Genomic DNA, 25131 nt, shown 5'->3' with positions numbered 1-25131 from the left:
GTGGAGCAGGGGCAGAGGGTCTCCGCCCCGCCCCCACGGCCTGTCAAGCCCGCGCGTGCGCAGGACGACCTGGTGGAGCTGGCCGGGCCGCGGGCGGAGCCTCCCTTCGGCCCAGCTGCCTCTCGTCGCGTCGCCTGCCGGGCTGACGTGGCCCGGCCCGGCGCGGACATGGCAGACGGGAGCAGGCAGAGCAAGCTGGCGGCGGCCAAGAAGAAGGTAAGCGGGCGGCGGGGGCCTCGGCAGGCCCGAGGCGGCGGGGCCTAGTCGGGCCCGGGCCTGACTCTCGGGCAGCCGCCCTCCGCCCTGGCCGCCGGGGATCCGTGGGGCCGATAGGCACCGTCCTCGCCGCCTCTTCCTGCGGGGGGCGCGGTGGCCATCCTCCGCAGCCGGCCTGCGCTCGCCGGACTACCAGCCCCATCCTCCCCAGCCCCCGCGGGCCCTCCAGCCTCGTGGGACTTCAGCTCCCCTCGATCTCTTCCCGGCCCTGCCCGGGAGGGGGGGTAATGCAGCGCGGTTCAATCGCGTGGGACTACAACTCCCATCCCTCCCCCGCGGCCAGGATCGCTTCCGGGGACGAGGAGAGTGCGAGGTCCATCGTCCCCGCCCGGCCTTGTCCCCCAGGCCTTCTGGGGGCGCTGGAGGAACAGCTCCCAGGGTCCCCACGGAGAGCGTGGCCTTTGGAGTGGGTGGAGGCTGATGGGAGTTGTAGTCTAAGGTGGGGGAGCTGTTTTGGGTGCCCTCGTGGATGTCTGCAAGGGGGCTCTTGGTATGGGGTGAGGGGGTGGAGACCAATCTCTATCCACACCTTATTATCTTGCAGGGGTGGAAGGGGGGCTTGCAGTGCTGGAGACCCTCCCCCTAAATCACCCTCCTCTTCTGGGCTCCAGGAGACCCCTTTCCAAACCCGGAAGAGAAGCCCCCCCCACGTCGGCGTGCAAAAGGAGGGGCCTTTCTTGCAAAGCCTCTTCAAAGCCTTCTTGGATGCTAAAAGTTTGGGGATTGGCACGCCCCCTCCCTCTATTACCCTCTGTGTAAAGATGTGCCCCGTGCTCAAAAGAGGGTTCCCCCCATAGTGAGGAAGGAGAACAAAAACCATAAGCATACCCCCATGGTTTAGTAGAAGGGGACTGGGGTTCGGCTAGATAGATTCAGGGGCAGGAGGTAAGACTTCTTTTGCTTAAAATACTTCCTAAGTCCTTTATGGTGACAGGATTTGGGGATGGGGCAGAGAGAAGACCTGCATCTTCTTAAACCTTCTAATGATTTTAAACAATAGTTTTTCTCAAGCACGTTGTCTGTTTTTGAAGAACAAAGCATGCCACAGCAAAAAACATTGCAGAAAAACTTTTTTTTCCCAGGAGCCTTCCAGGAAGCAGAAAAACATTGATTGTTTTTTATTATTAGAAAAAGAGAAACACGAAACGATTTTTCCTGACACAGAACTGTTTGCCTTCTCTTCTCCTTTGATATGCTAATGGGAAAGTCTATCGCCCTTTTCCCAAACATGCCTTTTCTATGACTCTTATGAATAATAAAACTTGTTTCTTTCAGTAGCTGGGAAGTTATACTAAAGTTTAGAATCTGTCACCAAATTTTCCCCTCCCCCCTTTTGAATTATTTATAATAAATTTTGGGGGCAGAAGTTATTCATTTCAAAGGATACCCTTAAATATATATACAATGACTTCCTGATGTTTTATCTCTGGAATGTGTTCATGGCTAGATCCACATACCCTGAAATGTTAAGAGCATCAAAGCCAGGTGAAACGTCTGCCGGGGTGAGCTTTGCATGCAGAAAACTCCAGGCACTTGTCCAAACTCCTGGATAAAATATACGCCCATCAATGGCATGTGCTAATTTTCTGGCATTTAGGAAGAGCGTTCCCTTCAAGTGGGTTCTGTGGTTGCACGCCAGTTGGGCAGTGTTTTCTCAAGTAATGACATGATCATGTTGAGTTGAGTAAATCAACTGTCATGGGAGGTTCTAAAAACTTGCCATTGAAACTGGTTATTATAAAACTCAGATAATGAAATTGTCCCCTGGCATGGATATCAACCAAGATCAGCTCCCCACTTGCTAGCAGAGGATGTATTTAATATGTGCCGCGCATAAGTGGATCCTGAGAAAATACTGAATTTTTGGCCTGGTTCTATATTGTCCCCTACTCAGAAGGGCTAGAACCCCACCTCAAAAGGCTGGAATATTTATCTCACAGGTGGCAGGTAAGGAAAACAGAGTAATTGTTATTAATTCCTTGACTCTTTGTAAGGCAGATGATTTTTGAGCTCGTTGTCTTGACCGAGCTGGTCTGCTGAATGTAGGAGGTGAACTTCATTCCACTTGGTGGGTAGCAACTTAGCACAATGCTAAATTATATCTGGTAAAGTTGGTGATAGACAGACAGAGCCCTGCTTTTTTATCTTGTATCAGTGAAAGAGCTGAAATGTTGGTCTTGGGGAAATTTCAAGGACAAATTTGGTACAAGGGCACCCCCATGCCAAAACGAAAACAAGGTAGACTATTAGGAGACTAAGTGTAGTGTTTGTTTTCTGTGGCCACGTTACAATGTTTGCCAAGTCAAACAACCTATGGGAAATATGTAAATAGCAGAAATCTTCTGTTAAATGTTTCATTTGGACTTGAATTTCAGTCGAATTTTCAGTCAGTTGAAAGTCGAGATTGCCTCATTGTTTTAAGAAGAAAAGGGTAGGTTTTGATTAATTTTTGCAGTTACACATAAAGAAAGATTGCACATAGAACTGAAAAAAATACTTCAAACGGCAGATTCCTGAACATCTAGATATCTGGACTTACTTAATAGTTTGTTTAAATACTTCTTTAAAAGGTTGTTGTATGGGTTTCATCCAATTTTCAGTAGACATTTACAAGTTACTGTTGGTCCCAACTACATATTACCATCTTTTGGAGTGGATGGATAACAAATCTAATAGTAATAATAATAGTAATAGTTAGGCAGGCTATATGATAATGATACAGCAAATGTCTGCAAAATTTGGATTGAATGGTATTATCAGTTTCACATGTTGCAGGGGGAAAAAAGGCCATTTGAAGGCTCTGTTGACTCCTCTATAGACCCGTCTATGCTTTTCAAAGATTATGTGGACATTTTTCCCCTGCTTCTTTTGCTACGGATATAACAGGAAATGACCTTGTGAAAGTGTAACCACATCATTAAAACTGTTAAAATTTCACCTAACTTGAAGCTGAACCTAACCGATTACAGGGTCTAAAATTCCAAGCAGTTTTTCACACTGTAGGGAACATGTATTTAGCTAGTAGGAACTCAGGGAAACCAGCTGAGTAATCCGTAAATTCAATAATAACACAACAGCTTTTTCCTCCTCCTCCTTCTCCTGATTGTACCCTGTTTTTAGCTCTTTCTCTACCAGATTTTAGTTTTGTACGGAGAAGGTTCCAGCTTCAGGTTAGTTCAGTTACAAGTTGTTCTTCTTTTTCTCAGCTGAAAGAATATCAGCAGAAGAACAGCCCCGTGTCAGCAGTGGGAGCCAAGAAGAAACGCAGAGGTAAAGAAGGAAGCCGCCCAGAGACTCCCATTAATGATGGAGCAGAGTCTCCTGAAAATGTAAGTGGTTTGCTTCCTGCCACCTTCTCCAACGTCTGTCACTTCTGGATTCTGGTTCTGCTTCAAGTAGGGCTACCAGATGACCATTCTATTGTTGCAAAGGCACAGGGAAACCTCTACATGTCATGGATACCTCCTGGCCCCTCGGATCTCGCCAGCCTAGCCCTGTTCAAGTTGCAGTTTTTAATATTGTAACTGATCCAAGTATGTATTTCTCTCTCTATCTCTGGCGCTAAGAAACAGCAGACAAAACTCTAAGAATTAACATTTGACTGTACAGTTGCACCCTAGGAGTTTGGAGTAAAGTGCCCAGTGCCTTTCCTTTGAATTTTCCGTCCTAACCCTGAATGTAACCATGTGCCATCGTCTTCAGTGGTGCTTGCTTTTCCTCTTAACTCTCTTAGGATCTTGGCCAGGCTCCTTGGTCTGGTTCCTTTAGCTTTGGGGATCGACGTTCTCTTCTGTCCCTTTTTCTCAGCTATTTCTCTTCCCCCCTTTTCTTTTGCTCCTGTAGATTGAGAACCTTCTGAAGGTGCTGGTGTCAGACTTTAACCGCTCCAATGGGGTAGCCATACCTTCATTGGAAAAGTGGAAGGTGAGGCAGCTTTCAGAATCTGTCCGGCCGGCTTGCTGTCCATACCGCATGCTTCTGATCTGGTCTAAGCCCGTTGAGGAGTCCTTTGTCAACGGTGATGGGGGTGGCTTTGCGGCCAGCTCTGTGAATGTTGGGGCCCTTGTTTGTATGCAGTTATTTTTAACCCACTTTCCTCTTCTGATACTCTCGCCAATGGTTCCTTAACTCGGTTCAGATTACAAGCGCAGCTGCTTTGAAATAATGGCAGGCATCTCTGGAGGGATTGGCTGGAGAGAAATATCCCCCCCCCACCTTTCCAATTAACTTCTCTTTCCAAAAGGATGGTGCATAAGTAAGTGGCTTTGGTCACGGTGAATCACCAGCAGGGCTGGACGGTTGAGATTCTTGTCTGCCTGTCAGTTTTTTGTTTTCCTGCAGAAGCATCTCTCTAAAATGGGTGTGTTCTTACATATCTGGAATCAGATTATTCATGGGAGGGAGGAAGGAGCTGTGTGTTTTTCATATCTACTCCTATTCTGAGAAGTTATGAAATTTGCATGTGTGATCTAATCTTATATAAATTGGTTTAATAAATAATAATAATAAATCTGGGTATACACACACACACACACACGCAGGAACGGCATACGTATGGAATAAACTTTTATGAAAACAAAATACTAGTTTTGATAGAAAGCCAACCAGCTTGAGTTGGCTGCAGTGGTGGAAGGTTTTTATTTGTTTTGCAATTTCTCATTGTGATTGGGGTGTGCTTGTCTATTGTTTCCCATTGCTCTTTTTATTAAAAAAACGGGGCCAGCTATACTCTACCAAGGGCGAAGCCATGTCTAGTTCTCGGGCGAAACGATTCCGCTGTCCGATCGCTCAGGAAGGAAACCACTGTAGAAGGTTGAGCTGAGCTATGAACCAATAAGGAGATGCCCCCTTTGGTTGCTGAGGCTCAACATCAGTGGGGTTTAGGTGGCCTGGATCTTCAGGGTTAGTCAAGCGGAAGATAAACGAAGCAGGGTCTTGCTCTTGAGAAGTGCCCAGTAAAAATGTTTGGTCTTGGGCTTTGTATTTTATATGATAGCTCTTGTGCTGTTTCGCCCTTTAGCAGAAAAGTGATCCCCCTTAGGTCCCCCTCCTGTTGCGTTGGTTCAGATTCATCTCCTGCCCTTCCTCAGAGGCGTTCCTGTATGCCCGCCCTCTCGCATTTTGTCTCAACAACCCCCATGAAGTCAGTCATAGCGACAGCGGCTGCTGGTGTGGTGGCACGCAATTGGGAGCTGGTCTCTGGACTCTCTGCCTTTCACGACATTGTGCTTGGATGGTGTGAAGTGAGGAGTGTTGCCTGTCTGCACATCAAAGCTGTGGTGACAGGCTGCTCCCCCAAAAGAAGCCTGCTTGGGGTCCTCCCTCACATGACAGTTGTATGAAAGGTTGGATGAACTCCTGCCCAGCGCCCGTGTCTTTAGTGGACAGCTTGCTGTTCTTCACTCCCCTGGGCTCCTCGTGTTAGAATAGGGGCTTGTGCATATTCAGTGCACTTTTTCTGCAGACTCGCACCTCTCTCATTCATAGTAGGCATGTTATGGTAGAGCTGGTACTCATTCCCCATGTTAATTGCAAGAGGGGGCCTGCCCCCTAAGGACTGTGTTGGCTGCAGAACAGCTTTTAACAGCATTGCTCACTTAAGGAGAAGAGGGAGGCTGCCCAAGCACCTCATTGATGGAAAATCTGATTCCAGAAAATGTTGACTATGAACGCTTGGCACTGTTGGGCAGGAGAACTGAACCCTGGTGTCTGATCTTATGCTCTTGGCAAGGTTTTTGTTTTGTTTTACGACATTGACAGGAAGAGGCCTCCTGCTTCTTCCCTTGGCGTTAGGCCTAAGCTAAACAGGGACCTGTCTAAACAGACAGTGGGGAAAGCGTCCATTTGGATTTGCCAGGGCATCTGAGGTTGCCAACGTACAATCTTGTCTTTGTTGGGGAGCTGTATGTCACAGGCATTCTGTTGGAGACTGTTTCTTGCCTGCATTGTTGGTTTGTTGGCCACGGAGTGGGAGAAACAGCACGAAGTATGTGAATGCTTTCAGATCGGAAACTCTGTGATCTTGGGAACGTGTGCCCAGATCTAATCAAGCAGGCTGAAAGTCGTTGCTAAGATTAACAATCCTGGTATTTAACTACATTAAATGTGATAACTAACCCTCACAGAAGAGGTGTTTAGTGATTTTAATGGCAAATATCAGCATGACCACAGTGCCTTGTGAGGCAGAAAACCTTCTCCATCCAGGTCCCTCCCAAATTCTCTACCTCTTTCTTCTGTTTATATAAGTAGAGCTTCATTTGTGAGTTCGTTCAGGCTGAATGTAGTTCCCCCTCCTGTGATTTTCCTTAGTTGTTTTATTTTTTAATAAAATTCAGGTCTGGAGTTAGTGACAACCAGTACAATTAGGCGTAACAGTCAATATTTCTTGTAATAGTTTTCTTCCTTTTTTTTTTTTTTGGTTAAAGGGGCAATTTAGCATTGTCTCCCTTGTACCTAACTTCGCAGCCCTCTGAAGTGCAGGCTTAATTTCTCTATGGAAGCTTCAGCTGCCTGCTTCCTTCCCACCTGCCTAGTGTGTTTAATCCTTGGGATGTGTTTTCTGACAGGCCCATTATGATGGTGAAATCACTGCTCACAAAGCTGAATCGCTCGCTGCCGGCGTCCCCCTGCTGTCTAACAGCAACAATTTGTCTGGCTCTGCTGCTCCAAGTCCTGGCAGCGTGCAGCTGTCACAGGTTGGTTTGTACTTCTCCCAGGACTCTTAAGTGATGTTTTTTTCCCCTTACAGTGTGCAACACAGGGCTGTCAAATGCAATCCCCTGGCTGGACGTTGGGGTTCCTCTTGCACTCACAGCTCATGCTCAAAGAGCTGGTGGGAACTGTGGCCAAGAGAGCCTTTGTACAGCTCCCATCTTGGGTGCCAGTTGTGGCCTTTCCTGGAACAGCAGGCATGGCTCAGCGTCACTGATTCCGTAATCATCCCTCGATTGGGCTATTGCGGTGTGCTTTGCTTGTAGCTGTCCTTGAAGAGCATTCAGAAGCTGTAGCTGGTCCAGAATGCAGCCCACCTGCAGGCGTCCATGTAACATCTCTACTTTGAGAGTCGTGGGGGTTGCCAGTTAGATTCTGGGTGCAATTCAAGATGCTGCTTGTCACCTTTAACGCACTTCAAAATTCAGGGCCTTGTAGCTGCAGGAGCATCTTCTCCCTGTAAGCGTTGCCCACCTTTCAACTAGAAATTGTTGTCTTCAAAGGCATTCCTTCTCAGTCGCCACCCACTTCCCTGGAATCGCCTTCACCCCCATGTGCAGTTGGCCCTTTCCTCCTGGCTTTTGAAAAATGGGTGAAAACCTGGCTGTTCCAACAAGCCAGGAGGATTGGCTTGTTTTAATGTCCTGTTGGGTCACTATTCTGCTCAGGGTTGCTGCTTTTGAGTACCTTATAAGCCCAGTAACTGGACAAACATGTACAAAGTTGGCCTCCCATCGTGGGAACTAACTGTGTTATCGTTGGCGAGTCCCTCTGCAGTTTCCTTCGATAAAGGGAAGCAATTCTGCAGTTGGCAGAGAAGGTGTGAATGTGAGTTGGTGCACCAGCAATTCCTTTTCTCCATCTCGGTTTCTTGAGCAGAAGGCACATCCCTCTAAGCATGGTTTTACACCTGATTGTGCACGTACTTGCACAAAGACCCAGGGATACGGAGCCTTCCCTCACATGTCCTCTCCCGTTTCAGAGAACAAACACTTCATCCTTCCTTTCTGCGCCCTGGAAGGTCTCCAGCGGTCGCCTCTCTGTGCCAGTCTCTGTTGGAGGAAATGCATGTCTCTCTCCGCGTACATGCCCATGAGCTTTATGTGCTATTTGAAGCATAATTTTATGGCATAATGACATGGATCTCTCTGCTCCACAGATCTGCGATGCTGGTCATAACAATGTGCTGGAGGAAAATAGGTAAGAGACACATCTTTGTGTTTCAATTTCTATAACAGAATCTCTTTCTCCTGGTTCCCTTTTCCTGGCCACTGAGTATTTCCAGCCTCCCATGTTAATCCCTTGTCTTGCCTCTCCTCTAGGTCCCTCTCGTTGACAGAGAGTCTCCGCCAGCTCTCTGAACAGCTGAACGGCATGGTCAGCCAGGTAAGAAGCAAGGGGCTGATTTGGTCTCCTGGGTTATTTTTTATGCAAAGCGAGGGCTCAGGAACAAACGTAGGAGTTCTTGATAACCAGAGTTAGTGCAGTTTGACAGGGAAACAATAAAACAGTTGTGCCGCGTGGTCAATAGGAAATGTGTGGGGGTGGGGGTGGATTAAATATTTTCAAGGATGATCCTTTTTCAGGAAAAAAATCCCTCTTTCTAAGCAGAGAGTTGAATCTTGGAAGGCTGGTGTGTTTGAGAAAAGCAAAAGAATAATTGTTGGAAGGAGAAGGGAGTTGGCACAATAAAACAGAGTCTGCCTTCAGGGCTCCAAAATGTCCTTCAGCTTATTTTCTCATTCTTTGATTCACTAAAACACCAGTAGATGCTCTGTATTACCTTGAAATACCTACTGACCTGTGGGAACAGAATATTGCTCGTGTAGCCAGGCCCTTACTGTGACTGTTACCGCTCTTTTGCAGCCCACGGCTTACGTGAACGGAGAAAACATCCTGCCGTCCACAGACATGAAAGAGATGGCGGTAGGTCCTCCAGGCACTCTGTCAGTCAGTATTTTGTAAGCATCCCTCCACAATCTGTCCCCCTCAGACTACAACTCCCACAGTGCCTGTGGGCATGCTGGTGGGGGAATTCTGAGCTTTGCCTTCCCGACTAGAAGAACTGTGGGTCGGGGAAGGCCTTGAGTTTGAGAGACACATCCCCTTGGGAAAAAAGGTTTGCTCTTTTACTCGGACCAGAGTTCCAACTGAGTCTTTCAAACGGGAGACTTCAAGGCTGCACCTTGAATCGGAGGGCGGCATTGACCTTGGATGGGGTGAAGCATTTAGGGTGCAGTATGTGTTTCAGAGGAAGATCCGTTTGGGTCTTTTGTTGGGGAGGAGCGCCACAAAGCGGTGCTGATTTTTTTTCCTCTTTTTTAAAAAAGTGTTTTGCCTTTTTTTCTTCCCTCTTCTTCTCCCTCCTTCCTCCTCCTCCTCCTCCTCCTCTGGCTGTCTGCATGTGCCCCATCAGACCCGTTACCAGGAGCTGGCAGTAGCTCTTGACTCCAGCAATTTAACAAACAAACAACTCAGTGCAAAGATAGAGGAATTGGTAAGAACCAACTAGATCAACAGGTTTGGCTTTGCCTTGCTGCTCCTCTGTGCTCTCTGGGTTGCTACAAGGTCCTACGTTCCTTCACTGTGCCACAAGAAAAGGTGCCCTATGTGTAATTAGGGACTAGTAGGTTGGCATCATTCAGTTGTCCCTGTTCTGCCTGGAATTCAGAACCCCAGTTAAAACATGGATCAGTTTTATGTTATGTTTTCACATCCAGCCTCTGTCTGAAGAGTACTGACTGAGTATGTCTCCATAGGTCCTGTGTGAGCATAGGCAGCCTTGGCCTAATTTTACATGGTTCTCAGCAAGCCATTTGTTCAGACCTGTCATGGCTGATCTGACCGTCTCCCAACAGCCCACTGGTTGGGGATCAAGTTGAAGCGTGTCCAAAAAGAGAAGAAAAGGTTGGCCCTAAATTGCCCCCCGCCGGTGTTCAAATTCCTGACAGGTTTTCCTAGGAGTTAGATCTTCCATGGAAACCAGATCCCTATCCTTGCTGCAGGAGAGCGGGTAGAAAGGGACGACTTGATGAGCAGGATTTGCTCACTAATAGGATATTTGCCAAGAAGTAAGCAGGGGTGGGCTCAATAGAAGCGGTCAGATAACTTAAGAGACCCCAGGATGTTGCCATGGGGTTCTGTCTGGGGAGAGGGAGAAGCTGTAGGCACACACAAGAGCATCGGATGTTGAATCCAAGTTGGGTCTGGGGTGCACTGGGGAGAGTCGAAACGGGTTGAAAACGGCAGTCCAAGCCAAGAGAGATCCTGAAACTGGGGCTTGCCACACAATAACTGATCACCCCTGATTTTTCCTCACCTGCGCAGTGTTGACTATTTCAGCAAGAGCAAACCTCGCTAGACTCAAACAAAGATTGGGCGGCCACCTTTTCCCCTGCTGTGGCACCGTGAGCAAGCCCAGGTTGGCCTTCTTGTTGCATGGCTCACTCCGGCTTCTCTCCCTACTTGCCTCCTTAAATGCAGCTAAGGCCTGTTTTCGGGTAGCACAGTGCCTCGCAGTGTTTGAAATGCTCCTTCATTTCACCCTCCCCAGCTTGTTTGCATGGACTGTTTTTTTTCCTCATTTTTTTTTCTTTGAATTCCCATTTTTTCCTTCTTGTCCCATTCTAGGGGGTCATTGAACTCCCTTACACTGGACTGCTGCCTTTATCTGGACAGACAGGAAAACGGAGAGCTGTTGGAAGGGGTATCTGGGACGCTTCTCTGAAAAAAAAAAAAAAAGAAAACCCACATTCAGCGGCAAAGAAACGAAAACCGCTGGTTTCTGAATAGGGCTTTACGGAAATTCCACTTTACTGGTGGAAAAACGAGATTCACAGAGCCACGAAGGGAGTTAGGGGGGTTTGTATTATTGTACCGGATCACAGAAAAGCGGTTTAGTTAAACCACAGATGACTTAGGCAAACCGGGGACAAAAGCTAGTTTTAACAACTAGCTGCCTTTTGAATCCGTTTCCCACCATTGAAGGATAAACAGACTTTTCCAAAACCGAGGAAGCGTTTCATCCTTGGAGCGCTAAGCAGGAGCAGAAGAACTTGCGAATGCCAGGTCAGGGGAACTGCATGGCTTCCAGGTCAAAACAGAAACTCCCGTTCCCATTCGCCTGCTGTTTCCGCCAGGCTTCACCGTAGGATTTGATTGGCCCAAGCTTTTGTCTTCCCTGGGATGCTAGAAGCACACCAGCTGTTAGCCTGATGTGCTTCTGGCACTTTTTTATTATTTTTCTGCCTCTGGGCTCCCATCCTAGAGAGTGGAACGGGGGTGGCTGGAGGGCCGGACCAACCATCGGGCAGAACGAGGCAGTTAAATTCAGGTCACAGTTCCGGGGGGTTGGCAAAGATAGGGAGGGCCATACATCTGGTCTTCATGAACTAAAACGTCCTGCTTTCAGGCCTGGCGGAGAATGCTGCCCTACTGCCAGAATTATACCCTAACCCTCGGGGTGGCTGGCGCCTTGATGACGCTCCCCAAGTGACCGCCAATTATTCTTGGATCTATCTATTTTCTGTTTAGGAATACTAGATTGTAATTTTGTGATTTTAATTGGTTTTAACTGTTCGGTAAACCGCCCAGAGTAGTTTCAACGAGATGGGTGGTAACAAGTTTGATATATAAAATAAAATAAAACAAATTGAGCACCCAGTTCACTTTGGCAGGGAAAAAGGTGCCCTGTTTGCTCTTCCACCTTGGGCACCAAAACGTGGTGGGCTGGTGGAGCTTCTGTTGTGATGGATTGCAAAAATGAAGCTTTTTGCCACGTCGTAGAGCAGTATTGTCCAAACATGGCCACTTTAAGATGAGTGGACTTCAACTCCCAGAATTCCCCAGCCAGCATGGCTGGCTGGGGAATTCTGGGAGTTGGTCCACTCATCTTAAAGTGGCCAAGTTTGGACAACACTGTCATAGAGATATGCGAGGGGCCTTGAACACTGCCTTTTAGTTAAGCCAGCTGTTCATTGTATGAACATTACAGACTTTTTCACAGAGTTGTCTAGGGCAGCAGTACCCGGACGCTGGAGCGGCTGTTTCTTAAACAACTCTCAATTAACTCGGCCAGCTGCTTTGATTGTAACGATGGAAAATGCTTTTACTCCAAAAGCATTTCTGTTGCAACATAGCAGGGATTGGGGGACCCAGTTCAGTGTGCTGGTGCTGGCCCAGACATCAGAAATCGAGCTGTGTCGATCCTCACAAAAACGTTACAGACGTTGCCCAGCTTCAGAAGTGATCCTCCTTGTGTACCCATTTTGTTCCTTCCGCAGAAACAGCAGAACCAAGAAGCGGTGAATGGGCTGGAGAAGGTAATGTTCTTTGGAGAAGGGTATATTCCAGGGATGCAAAAATGCATTATTTTGCTTTCTCTCTCTCCCTCTCTTAAACTTTTTTTGGGGGGGAGGGTTTCACCTGTCTTATCTATAGTTAATTTATAGACACCCTAATCCTATGGATTGTTAAATGGGAGTTACCCCCCAGGGTAGCTGTATGGAAATTACAACCGTATTCCTGTTTATACTGATGAATCCTCCCAGAGCTAAATCTGAATGGGGCTTTGTAGTATGTGGAACAAAACACATGTTTTTCTTCCATTCTTGACAGTTCTGTGGCTTTTGATTAGGTACAGTTGCCCAGTTGTTTGCCTTGATGTACATTTCTATTCTGTGGAAGCTGCTGTTTACAGCTGTGCCATCCTCTTCGTATCCTTCTAGCCTACAGATGCGGCGTATCAGTCAAATAAATTGGGTGTCGACCTGGTAGAGTTTCTGCATGGATGAATATATGTTGTGTTTCCGCAGGAGAAGAAGGGGTTTGAGCAGAAGTTTGCGAAGGAGCAAGCTGCGCTGCGAGAACAGTTACAGGTGGGTGTTCCCCTTTGGTCTCAGCCTTCGGTGGCTGCCCTGAGAGCTTTCTGCAACCCACAGGAGGCAGCTCGGGTCTTTGGGGGGAAGGCGCGTTCTGTGCCTGCTGGGTCCTGAGCAGCAGCCCATGGCTCATCCCGCTCTCCTGCGCTTCCTTTGAAGGTCCACATTCAAACCATTGGCATCCTGGTCTCCGAGAAATCAGAGCTGCAGACAGCCCTTGCCCACACGCAGCAGGCTGCCCGGCAGAAGGCAGGTGGGTGCCCTTTCAGATTTCTCTTCTTGTTCCCTTCATTATTTAATCACCTGGTGGCATTAGGGACCTGTTACTCCCTTGCCGCTGTCCCAAGTCCCTTTGTCCCATCTTCAAAGAAATCCAGTTGTTTTATGGGCTCATACCAGCTCCCTTTCTTTGCCTTTTTAATCTTGGGGTTGGCCCCAAAGCTTATCCACCTCTGCTTTTTGTAGCAGCCCAGAGGTAGCTACCAAGCGCCTCTGCATCGTGTTGACATTGTAGGGTTCAGGCCCTTTGGCTCAGTATGCTGGGATCCAGACGCCCCTAACCTTGTTTTTCCTGGGACAGGGGAAGCTGAGGACCTCGCCGCTCGGTTGCAGTCATCTCGGCAGAGGGTCTCAGACGTGGAATATACCCTTTCCTCCCTCTCTACCCAACAGAAGCAGGGAGAGAAAGTAAGCATGTTCCTAGTTGCCCTCCTTATCTCCTCTTGCATTGCTGCTTCCTTTTTGGTGAAATAGGCCTAGTTCCCTGCCCAAATTTTGGCATCATCTTAGTTAGGGTTATGGGGAAATGTGGGCATTTTCTTTTGAAAAGCAAGCAGAGAAAAAGAAAAAAAAATCTGTTTTTTTAAAACAGCTCCATCAATCACACACTTTCCCCTGTTGTCCTTGTCAAATAGAGACGTTGTCTGGCAGCAGACCAAGGGCAAGGATCTTGGCCAAAAAGCTTTTTTTTCTCCAGCTTAAGCCCCTTCCTTAACTCCAAGGGTCATTTTGCACAGATAGAGCTATCATCTTTTGTAAGGAGCTGGTCTGGCTATGTAAGGCAAAGCAGTTCCATCGGGCGGTGAATATTGGTGACTGGTGCCCAGGGCAGAAGCAGAACTCAACTGGCAAACTTGCTCTCAAGTTCTGTATAGTGGTCTAAGAGATTTTGCCTAAAAGTACTCCCCATCCGTGCCTTTTATATTTTTTTAAGCAGGGAGGGGAATTGGCCTAGCTAGCCGATTTGAATTATTTTATCCGGTAACAGTGGAGTTATACGGAATTCTTAATTCTGGCAATTAAGGACCAGAAATGTCCATCACAGGAGTGAGATACCCCCCAGGCTTTCTCAGTTTCTTACTTAGGGACATTTCTTACAGCAAAATATTGTCTTATTTGAAAATTGCTTGTTTTGATGTGTCCTCCTTTTTTTGCTGGCAGCAAAACAAAGAACTAACAAAGGAACGAGATAACCTTAAACTGGAAGTGTATAAGCAAAGGTGAGATTTGTCCTTTTTGCTGCAGCATTATTGTCTGCGGCATTTATAGAAATGAAGGAGGGCTTCCCTTATTGTTGTGGGGAAGTGGTTTAGATGGTTGTGATTACAGGTAGTTCTCGTTGAGCGACTGCCTCATACAGCGACTGTTCACAGGTAGAAAAAATAATTTTGCGACCAGTCCTCGCGTTTACGACCTTCGCAGTCTGTAAAGCAAAGGAAAGCTGAAGTCAGATCGTAAGCACAGTCACAGTTTCGCTTAGCGATTGCTTCACTTAACGACCGAATTGCCGGTCCCACTTGTGGTTGCTAAACAAGGACTTCCTGTAGAGGTGTGCCAAATATTCCAACACATGTTGTTCCAAACTTTGAAAAGTCCCACAAGCAGCTGATCTTGGAAACATCTGAATAGGCCTGGTTTGAGGTCAGGCTGCTTCCTGAACCCCTGGAATTGCTAGTTTCAAGACTGGAACAGCCTCTTTGAGGGTCAGAAGGTGATGTCTTCCCCACCCAGCTGACGTGGTTGTTAGTTCTACAGAAAAGCCACGCGCTGTATACTTTCCTGGGGACAGCAGACTTTTCATCTGGAAATAGTATCTATGGAAAATAGAGGACCCCTTTTCCTACTTTAGGTCTTCTTCTCTGAAGAACAATGGGAAAATTGGGGGGGGGGGAACCCCACACAATATTGAGCAGCTGGTTTTGTATTGGCACAAAGTTTCTTTTCCCAGTATCAGTCCCACTGGGAAACCAAAAAACTCACGTGACTCACTTTATTGCGGTATTTGGTTTATTGTGGTGGTCTGGAGCTGAACCCGCAATGTCTCCGAGGCCTGCCTGTCTTAACTCCCTGCGTTGCTCTTTCCCTAGTAAAACTAGCGAAGAACTCAAACAGCAGAATTCCGAGTTGTCTGAGAAGCTGCACAGCCTGATCTCTGAAAATTCAGCCATGAAACTGGACGTGGAGGACTTGCACAAGAAACTGGAGATGGCAGAGCTGGTCATTCAGCAGGTATCAGTAATTAGTATTTTTGTAACTCGTGTTTCCCCAGCCCCCAAGAACCTTGTGAAGTAGGCTGGGCTAAGCACCCTGGGTCTCCCTGCTTCTGGTGCAACGCTTTGACCACTGCACCACCTTGGAGCTCACGTTGGCAAGTCTTCCCAGGATAAGGGGGTGGAAGAAGGTGGAACCACAAGGACTCCAGTAACTGTTGGTTTGACACCCCCGTCCCCGCTAGTTTTCAAGCCAGCCAGGGATCTCAGATGCTACTCAGCAGCTGCAGATGGCACTGGAGGAAAGAGCCAACTTGGAAACCCAAATTGCCCAGGTAAGGTGGATGTCCAAAGGGGCAACCTTTGTGAGTGGGCTGGGGATCTGGGCCTGAGGGCAGTTTTCCTCAGCTCCTCATTTGGGAACAAAGGTGGCCTCCGATTGGCACCTTTGCCCGACCCTTCTCTTTTCTCCTCCCTTGTTGAGCAGCTGTCAGAGTCCTTCCAGCAGCTGCAGGCTGAACGGGATCAGTACGTCCTCCGGCTGAAGGAGGAAGGGGGCATCTGGCAGCAGCGAGTCGAGCTCCTCTCCGAGCAGGTAAGGACTGCGGCTGTGAGATTCTCCTGGGATTTTGAATGATTTGGAGGTTGTGGCTCAGGCTGGCAAAACTGGGCTTCCCGCAGGTCCGGGCTCTGATGGGCGAGAAAGAGCTCAGCGGGACTCGAATTCAGGAGCTGGAAGCCAACCTCTCAGAGTTACTCAGCAGCCAGCCAGGTAAATGCCAGCACTCGCAACCGCTAATTCACCCCACCTGTCCTCTCTTGTCTTCTAAATCCAGTGACCTTCCCTTCATCAGTCCATAGCTTGGTGGAATCCCACCTCTACTATGTGCAAGTTGGGTGCTCCAAGATGGCAGTCGGGCAGGCAGGTGGGAAGGACTGCAGGGCCACGTTTCCAGCCACAGGACTTGCCACTGGGTTTCTGGAGAAGGGTTGGTCTCATCCAAGGACGTTAGCCATGAATAACCTGCCCCTCTCCCCCATTGGATTCCTTAGTGGCAAAGCCCCAGGACAGTCAGCCCCTCCCCGCGGCAGGGCCCTCGCAGACGGAGCTGCGTCTGCAGGAGGAGCTTGCTCGGCTGGAGAAGGAGAAGGAGGAGCTGCTCGGGCAGTGGCAGACGCAAGTGCGGGACAATGAGCAGCTGAGCCACCTCAACCGGGAGCAAGAGGAGCGGCTTCAGGAGCTGGAGAAGACCCTGCAGCGCTACAGCGAGGAGGCCGTGGACAGGCAGCAGATTCTGGAGGACATGCAGAGCGACAAAGTGACCATCAGCCGGGCCCTGACCCAGAACCGGGAGCTCAAAGAGCAGCTGGCCGAGCTGCAGAACGGATTTGTCAAACTGGTGCGTCCCCATCTGAGGTGACGAGAGAGGCCATGACGCCTGCCAGCATCCAGCTGTTGGCGAGATACAGCCAACCCCCCCTCCTCTAATATTAGGGACTTCTCCAACTAGGCAAAACATTCTTTGTAAACTATCCCCAATTCTTGTAGGGGCTCAGCAACTGCTTCTGATCCCTTTCGGTCATGAGACGGTTGTGACCCTGCTTCCGTTTTCGATATTTCCTTTTGCTTCGGGAGGGTCCCAAAGGTTTGCGCTGAACTCCAGTTCCCATAGTCCTCCATCCGTCTTGTTGGGGCATTATGGGAATGGAACACATCTGGACAGCAGGGGGGGTAAATTTTGAGCGTCCCAAGGACTGTGTTTTACAGCGTCTTCTCCATGTTTTCAGAGTGGAAGTCAAAAAGATTCTTGCTTGGGAATGTTATAACTCGTTGCCTTTTCAACTTCTTTCCCCACCCAAAAAAACCCTCAGGGTAGCCACTAAATGCCTCTCATCTTGATTCTGGACATGCAGTTCCGTGCCGGGGGGTGTTGTATTTCCCTTGACCGTCCCCCTCTCCTCTCCTCACAGACCAACGAGAACATGGAGGTGACGAGTGCCTTGCAGTCTGAGCAGCACGTGAAAAAGGAGCTGGCCAAGAAGTTGGGGGAGCTTCAGGAGAAGGTGGTGGACTTCAAGGAGACGGTAATGCTCTTTTCTGGCGGGGGGGCCAGAAAGGAGTCCGCTGGCTGCGTTGCCCTTATGGGATCCCAAGCAGGAAGTCCAGTCTGTCTCCTCTGCTTTTACCAAGGGAGCAGAGCGTTTTTCAAGGCTGGCTTTGATGATGCTGCAATCTTCGTTTTTGAGTTAGGCTGCATAGCACAACTTTGAGATGGGAGCGCGGAGCTTCTTGACTCAGCAGGAACCCATCTCCTTGCTGTCAAACCACAGAACTGAACCGTTGGTTTGGAAAGCACCTGACTTGTGGGAGGCTGTGATAGTTCCTCGCCAGTGCCTCCAGGGGCTAGGTTGCAACTTAGATCCTCAGTCTAGATTTTCGGGAAGGCCACATCCATCTGACTCTTAAACATAAAAACATGGGTGAGGATGCCCTCAGGCTGGGGAGAATTGGTTTTGGGGAAGGGGGAGAAACTTGGGAAGGGGAATATGGCATCCTTGATCATGTTTAAGCATGACCTCAGTCGTGCTCTCAAGACAGGTGGCGGGCTGCTCGTCCTGTGCCTAGTTATGCGAGAGGCTGGGGAGGGATGTCACGGGACTAGAGGTTTGTTCACTGGACGCTGGTTCCATTCAAGGTGGCCCAGAAGACTCACGAAGCTCAAGCCCTCCAGGAGCAGAGGGATCAGTATTTTACCCACCTCCAGCAATACACGGCGGCCTACCAGCAACTGGCCACTGAGAAGGAGGAGCTGCAGAAGCAGTACCTCTTGCAGACTCAGCTCATGGACCGTCTGCAGCACGAGGAGGTCCAAGGCAAGGTGACCGCCGAGATGCACTTCAAGGAGCTTCAGCGAGCTAAGGTGAGCCCTGCTGTGTGGCCGATTGGCCCTCTGGATGCTGTTGCTGGCAAGCAAACAGTTAGATCTAAGTTTCGAGAGCGTCTGCATCTTCCAGATTCTGCACCCAGCGAAAGCTGATTACTGGGGAGGGCTAACGAGTCTTCCCATGGCTCTCTTTAACTTTTCATCAGGGCAGGGGTATGATTTGGGCTTTGCCAGCCATAACCTTGTGTAGGAAGTCGAGCGGGGAGAGGAGATACCTGAGGAAGGGCTGCTAGGTTGAAAAAGCTGGCTGTGGTGAAAACCGGAAAAATTAGGGATTCCTAGATTTCTTTAACAGGCGTTGTGGGAGTAATTTGGATCTGCGTAAGTTGGACAGTGGGGTGGCTGCTGAAAAGACCTGCCTGTTCCCCCCAATAGGAAAGCTTGGAGTCATTTTCCAAAGAGAACAAGGAGCTCCAAGCTCAGGTCAGCCAACTCATGGCCGAACTGGACGAAAGGATGCTTCCGAGGGCCCAGGGTGAGTAAGTTTTGGACTGGAGGGGGCGTGGCGTGGCGGATCCCAGCCAGATGCCGGGTGTCATCCTAGCATCTTTCGTTGCTTTGCAGGGGATGGAGTGGAAGCTGAGGAGCTTCTGGAGGACCCGACGACTTCTCAGCTCAGCATCCCAGAGGATTTCGAAAGTAAAGAGGAGATGGTGGGTGTCTTTCTTCTTCTCACCTTCCATTAGCACTAATTTGGCTGGAGCCCAGAAAAGCGGATGGGGAACAATTTAGAGCCTGTGGCCACAGGCACCCCACTGTGAAGTTTCTCCACCTCCTGAGGATTACAATCTTTCTGAAGGTGTCTTTTCATTAGCTTCGGTTGAGGTGAATTTCTCCATGTGTTTCTGTTTCAGTCAGACCTCTTCACAGTCTGTCCTTAGCAGGGACGATGAATAATCTAAGGGTCTCCTCTCTTGCTCCCTGCTTAGTGTTTTATATTTTGGCACCCTTAACATCACACATCCTTCGTGTTTCTCTCTCTTTGGGGGGGTGTTTGTGCCCTTTGATGACCCAGATCTGGCACCGTGAGCACCCCAGATATATCTCCCCCAGTTGGCAGTCAGCAGAGGGATCTTGGTAGGCCTCCAAATAAACCTGTAAGGAGCCTCTCAAAGAACTCTAAACGTGGGGAGGACAGAGCGGTTGCCCAGTGACTGTGGTGTAAAGAAGCACTGTCTTAAATTCCTATCACCCTTCCACTCCAGAGTGGCAGCGGAGAGTGGTGTTTGAAATTTAGCCGTGCAGTTATGCTAAAATCACACGGTGTCCCATCCTAGGTGGCCTTCTTGACCTCCGCTATGTCCCAAGCGGAGGCTGAGCGGGAGGAGATGAGGCAGCAGCTGGCAGAAAAGAAGAGGCAGTGCAGGGGCCTGTTGCAGCAGGTAGCCACGCTCAGGAAAGAGCAGCAGCTGCCACTCGCATCCACAGGAGGTAAGGCGACTGGGACTTAAGAGGGGTACCTCCAAACCTGGCTCCACGGGCCATGGCTTGGCAGGGATACCATGCCCAAAGTCTGCTTCCTGGACAGCCTCCTCTCACACATCACTGCCCCACCTTTCCAGGTTCTGCTGCTGATTCTGTGCCAGGAGAAGTCCACGAAGCCTTAAAAAGTGCCATGGAGAAGCTGCAGGTGAGCGTTTCAGGGTGGCAGGAACTCTTGAAATGAGAGTGGACGTGTGGCAACTGAATCATCTCGGCCAGGGTGAATTCCTCACGCCCGAAGGAAGCCCAGCTGAAGCCCCCCGTGTTTAAACTTTAAATAACTACAGCTCAGTAATCATAAGGTACCCAGTTACATTTCAGGAGACTCTGTTTCCATGCTTGAATACCCTTTTTTGAAAAATCTCGGGCCCGTTTCTCACGGGAAACTACAGAAGCGCCCCCCTCCTGACCGCGCTCTCCCTCTTTCCGGAAGGAAGTTCAGAGAAGCTTCCAAGAAGGGCTTCTCGAACTAGCACCCTCTTGCCAAACTGCCAGGATCTGCCTTTTGGGTGAAGGTGTTTTGGGAACAATCCTCTTGGCAGTTTTGTTGGGAGCGTTCTGGTTGTTTCCGCCACTTCTTCCACACAATCTCCTTGTCTGCTCCGATGTAGTTCCGATTCATGGACCTGATGCGCGAGAAGGCAGAGCTAAGAGAGCGGGTGGAAGAGCTGGAGCACCGTTGCATCCAGCTGTCTGGAGAAACAGACACCATAGGTAACCCAGATCCATCTGCCCGGTTGCGTTAGTTACTAAATATTGTGTCGTCATTTCGTTTTAGTACTGTGTGGGAGAAACGTTCCAGAGGGCTGCGTCCAACACCACCCACAAAAAAATAGCCCCTAATGAAATTCGAGTATGGTCCCAAGGCGGAGATATTCCCATAGAATTCAGAGGATCTTTGCTTTAATTTCCGGGTTTCCATCCATAAAGAATCAAAAGTTTAAAGTCACTCATATCTCCTCCTCCTTTCCCCTCGCTGGCTGCTTTGTTTTCTGCTTAAAACAAGCCAACCTATATATTAGATTGAAGTTCTAGGTCTCTAGCGCTGCACTTCCTAATTTGGGTATTCAGGCTGTGTTCATTTAAACTTTGGGGCGCCTTTAATAAGGTGCTTCGAAAATCCATCAAGCCATGAGAAAGAAGTAAAAATGGGCTGTTGGCAGAAATTGCCATTCCTCCCACAGTCCTCTTTCAGATGATGAATTTGGCTAGAAGTTTGGATGTGTCTGTCGGTAGCCAGAAAAAGGGGGGGGCGAGGGATTACTTTAAAAAAAGGTTATTACTGTGTGGGTGTAAGTTTGAATCCATTAAGAGAATCCTGTAGCTTTGAGTGCTGCTCTTCCAGTACATCCGTTCCACTGGGGTCCCCTCTCCTAACGCTGCAGGTGAATATATCGCCCTATACCAGAGTCAGAGAGCAATTCTAAAGCAGCGTCATCGGGAGAAAGAAGAATACATCAGTCGGCTGGCCCAGGACAAGGAGGACATGAAGGTGAGGCAAACTCTGCTTTCCCAGCAAAGGGCTCTTCAAAACAGGTTTGGACCCTGTTAAGTCAGGCACCAGGTTACCTGGACTACATCCTTGTTTCGCCAGTCAGTCCTTATTTAAAGCAGCGTGTCCTCCATTTGCATTTGTGTGTATTTCTCACTGCTGTCTTTCAGCCCCCAGTCCAAACACCTTCTGAATAAGAACAAAGGCCCTCTGTTTCTTTTGCAAGTAGCTTTTAAAGTGACTTAGGGGATGCCAAGAGAAACATTGCAGATGGACAGTGAAGTGGAAGAGCAGGGAGAACTAGGCACTTGAGTTTGTAGCTTAGCTAGCACGAGAAGAGGGAAAAGGTACGTTCCTGGCAGAGAAGCAGGGCGAAGCCAGTGTTTTATGCGCTGGGGGGACCTTGCTGGTTCTGATTTTCCCCTTGGTTTTAATTTTGCTGCAGATGAAGCTGCTGGAGCTCCAGGAACTGGTGATGCGCTTGGTCAGCGAGCGGAATGATTGGTACACAAAATACATGGTGGCGACTCAGATGGTGGAGCCCCGGCCTGCACCTGAGAGCGATGCTGGCCTTAAGGCTGACGGGCTCTTGGAATCGAACACTTCTGAGGTGGCAGGTGAGAGGCAGTAAACCAGGGGAGGAGCATTCCTTTTAAGGGGCCGTCCCTCCAAAGCCCTGCTGTAGCCCACATGATTGGACCCTTGTCCCTCCCCTTCCCCATCCTGCCATAACATACCTAGTTTGGCCCAGGAGTTTTGGTTTAGGGTGTGTAACTCCACAACCGAAGCCCCATTTCCCACCGTGCCTTCCAGGCCTGCGCGAAGTGAACCTGATGGATGAGCCGGAACAGGAAGCCATGGCTCTGCAATCCCGCCTATCTCATGGTGACGCCAAGGGTCCCCAGCCTGCTCCTCAGGACCCCACAGCCAAGCAGATCCTGCAGCTTCTCCGTGAAATTCAAAACCCTCGGGACCGGCTGGGCTCCCTCTTGGAAAACCCGTGCATTCCATTCTTCTATCGGGTGGATGAAAACGACGAAGTCAAGATCATGGTGGTGTAACCTGGGAGGGACACCGAGTGCTCCGTGCTGGGCGTCTCACATGCCTTGGATGCCTCAAGGGGTGCGCTGGGTAAAGCGGGGGGGAAGACTTTGAGCGTGCTGGCTACGAATCATGCAGAGTCATCCAGCAAAGCTTAGAAGTGCCCCCAACCACCAGTTGATTCTACCCACAGCCTGTGACTTTAACTCTGCGTATCACAGTTGCTCAGCGTCTTCCCGTTCAGTTATTCTGGGTTTAGTTAGAGCTGGTTCTGCACTTCTGTCCCTTTTGCTTTACTGCATGGTCAACTTCAGACCGGATCCCACAAGCCATCTCTGGCCTTTCCCTCCAAACAGTCAGCTGGCTGTCTTTCTGGGAAAACTCTGTCTCTCCCCCTGCCCCAAATCTTCTCTTTTTGACCCCTCATTCAGTTCCAATGCTTGGATGAGCTTCTGGCTCCTTGGAGCAGATGATTTGAGGGTGGGATAGAAGCTGCACTTTTAAAGATGATGTACTTTTTTCATTTGGGGCGGAGGGTTTTATTTATTCTTAAAGATGCAGAAGCAAATCACGGAAAAAGAAACAGACTTGGGGGTTGATTCCAGCTCTCCGTCATTGGATCTCTTTCTTCCAGGTTGGGCCAAGGTTATTTGAAGAGTTTTAAGTATTTTGAAATAAAGGATTATTATTCTTTCCCCCCATCTGTGAGCCCTAATGTGGAACTAGGCAGAAGAATTCTTTGTGAGAGTGTAAAGAGGCATATCTTGCCTCCTGTTGGAATGAAATCGGCGGACACGTTGTGTGCTTTGCTCAAATCCCATTTTAGAAGGATGCGCGTAAGTAGGCAGCAAGAATGGTTGGGAGGTGACATACGGCCCAATTCTTAGCGTGAGTTCGGCTCGGAGGAAAGGGCGCCGGTGAAGTTGGTGGCTGTGCCTTCCACCAGTTGCTCATACAACTGCATTTTTGACAGGAGCTTCCTCCTCAGTTTTTCTAGCAAAATTGTACATTAAATTGCTGCGGTCTTCCAGGTGGTAAAGCAGAAGGAACTTGACTGCAAAAAGGAGAGAACGCCCGCAAAATCGGCACGGCCTTTGATTTGGGTGATCAGTGTTACTCCCTCAGTGTGTTGGGTCAGGACGCTAGCAAAAGCGGGCTTAGAGCCCCCGTTTGCACGAGTGTACATACTGTATCTGTGTAACATTTTGTATATACCTTGAATAAAGAAGAGTCCATTGGCAGCATTTCTGGCTGCTGGAAAGCTACTCATAACCTTGTATGATATTTAAAAAATAATTCACTTTGGTTGGGGGGGGAAGCGGGGCAGGAATGTGATTTACTGTAGAACATTGTTCAATATTTATTAGGTGTTGGGTTTCCAGGAATGTGAAAAGCGGGGAGCGGAAACAAACCCTGAGAGCGAACTCTTGCATTCTGTTGCCGAAATAAATTATCCTGTTACAAATTTTGTTCTTTCTGAATAAACCTGTTCCACTTCACCCACATTGCCTGTCGCTGTTTTTGTCCCTGGCATCTGGGGTGCATCCTGGGCTGCATTCCCTGCCAAAAAAGCTTCCGGCCGCTGAATGCTCGGACGGGGCGTGGTCTGCTGATTTGCTATTCTTTTTCCAGCCTTATATTCCTACGCACATACCTGTCTGTCTCTACCCGCTGTCTGGAGACGCTTCCAAGAAGGTGACCTTTGCATTTCAGACCTGGCTCTCTCCTAAGCGTGGATGCCGTTTCTACAATGTTATTCCTGTTCTACAATGTTATTCCTGTTCTTTTGATAATGCTGAATGTGCACAATGTTCTTGCTTTGTCATTCTAAATCTTGCAGCATAGCTAAGGTGCAAACACATTGTTATCTATCTATCTATCTATCTATCTATCTATCTATCTATCTATCTATCCATCCATCCATCCATCCATCCATCCATCCATCCACCTAAATTTGTATGCCACCCATCTCCCCCAATGGGTGACTCTGGGCAGCTCACAATTAAAACCAAAACCTCATGAACAATTAAAAATAATACCATATAAATAAAATTAATCAGTTAAAAGACTACCCACTGTTCACTCTACAAATTATCTACAATTGTCTGTTTAAGCAGGCTACTTCTAAGGGTTGGCTTCCAGAGCACCATTTTGCCTATTGCTGTTTACGCTTACCCATCTTTATCTATCTTCGCTTTTTTTTTAAACCCAAGGGGAAAATGTAAATGTGAAAAAATATATATTTGAGTTCATAGATTTTCCCAACTGGGCGCCATGCTGATGGTTCGACACCTGCCAGATCTGTTTCAGTGGAAGTGCTCGTGGTTATGAAATAACTTCTTTGTGTGTGGATTGTACAAGATGCTGCAAATTTTTTCTCAAGACTGGATCCAATATAGTTTTGGGTTCTGTTATTCCTTGGCAAGAAAACTACTGGAAAAGAAAGGGTTGTTAGTTTAACCCCACTGGAGTGTAAGCTGTACTGAACCTGCCTTTAGAAGAGCTGATCAAAATCTGTCTTAGAAGCTCCTTTTATTTTGCAACGTGGCTTGTTGCATGTAGGCTTCCTACCTCCATGACTGCATAATACCCTCAATCCTACAGACCCAAGTTAAAACCAACCATGTTTGGCTTCTGGTACAAATACAGCCATGAGCTCTTTATTGACTTGACTCAGCGTGTTGTGCGAAGACCACCAATAGGTGTTAGATTCCTAAAATGTCTTGCTGCAAACACTTTCAACATCAAATATGACATGCAAAAGAACTGAGAGAGGATTTTATTGTAGGCATGATGTCTCTGTCATACAGAAATAA

General features: G+C 48.5%; 1 protein-coding gene across 4 annotated transcripts; it reads left to right on the top strand.

Annotated features, from left to right (window-relative positions):
• Window positions 1-58: 58 nt before the first annotated feature.
• On the top strand, window positions 59-23814 carry GOLGA2 (golgin A2). 4 transcript variants are annotated; one of them, XM_088146905.1, is made up of 28 exons: window positions 59-216; window positions 3483-3605; window positions 4120-4200; window positions 6843-6971; window positions 8147-8187; window positions 8310-8373; window positions 8854-8913; window positions 9404-9484; window positions 12270-12308; window positions 12801-12863; window positions 13026-13119; window positions 13447-13553; window positions 14307-14365; window positions 15233-15374; window positions 15601-15690; window positions 15843-15950; window positions 16037-16127; window positions 16409-16755; window positions 17327-17440; window positions 18052-18276; window positions 18676-18775; window positions 18865-18953; window positions 19578-19731; window positions 19863-19930; window positions 20394-20496; window positions 21168-21274; window positions 21720-21891; window positions 22088-23814. In XM_088146905.1, exons 1-28 carry the CDS (start codon window positions 169-171, stop codon window positions 22333-22335), a joined length of 3147 nt encoding a protein of 1048 aa, XP_088003031.1. In that variant the 5' UTR covers window positions 59-168; the 3' UTR covers window positions 22336-23814. The 4 variants fall into 4 exon arrangements, with proteins under 4 accessions (XP_088003031.1, XP_088003033.1, XP_088003034.1 ...); XM_088146907.1 differs by lacking the exon at window positions 4120-4200; XM_088146908.1 differs by lacking the exon at window positions 9404-9484.
• Window positions 23815-25131: the final 1317 nt, after the last annotated feature.

This window comes from Python bivittatus, unplaced genomic scaffold, assembly GCF_059951505.1.
Source record: "Python bivittatus isolate LINGU-HERP-01145 unplaced genomic scaffold, Pbiv_v1 ctg000160_np1212, whole genome shotgun sequence".
Classification (NCBI taxonomy): domain Eukaryota; kingdom Metazoa; phylum Chordata; class Lepidosauria; order Squamata; family Pythonidae; genus Python; species Python bivittatus.
Note: the sequence above shows the minus strand (reverse complement) of the source record. Positions and strands in the feature narration are given on the sequence as shown.

Coding starts and splice junctions, on each gene's coding strand:
- GOLGA2 (XM_088146905.1), top strand. CDS start 169: ATGGCAGACGGGAGCAGGCAGAGCAAGCTGGCGGCGGCCAAGAAGAAG. Junction 3,606..4,119: donor GAGCAGAGTCTCCTGAAAAT/GTAAGTGGTTTG, acceptor TTGCTCCTGTAG/ATTGAGAACCTTCTGAAGGT. Junction 13,120..13,446: donor GGCTGCCCGGCAGAAGGCAG/GTGGGTGCCCTT, acceptor TTCCTGGGACAG/GGGAAGCTGAGGACCTCGCC.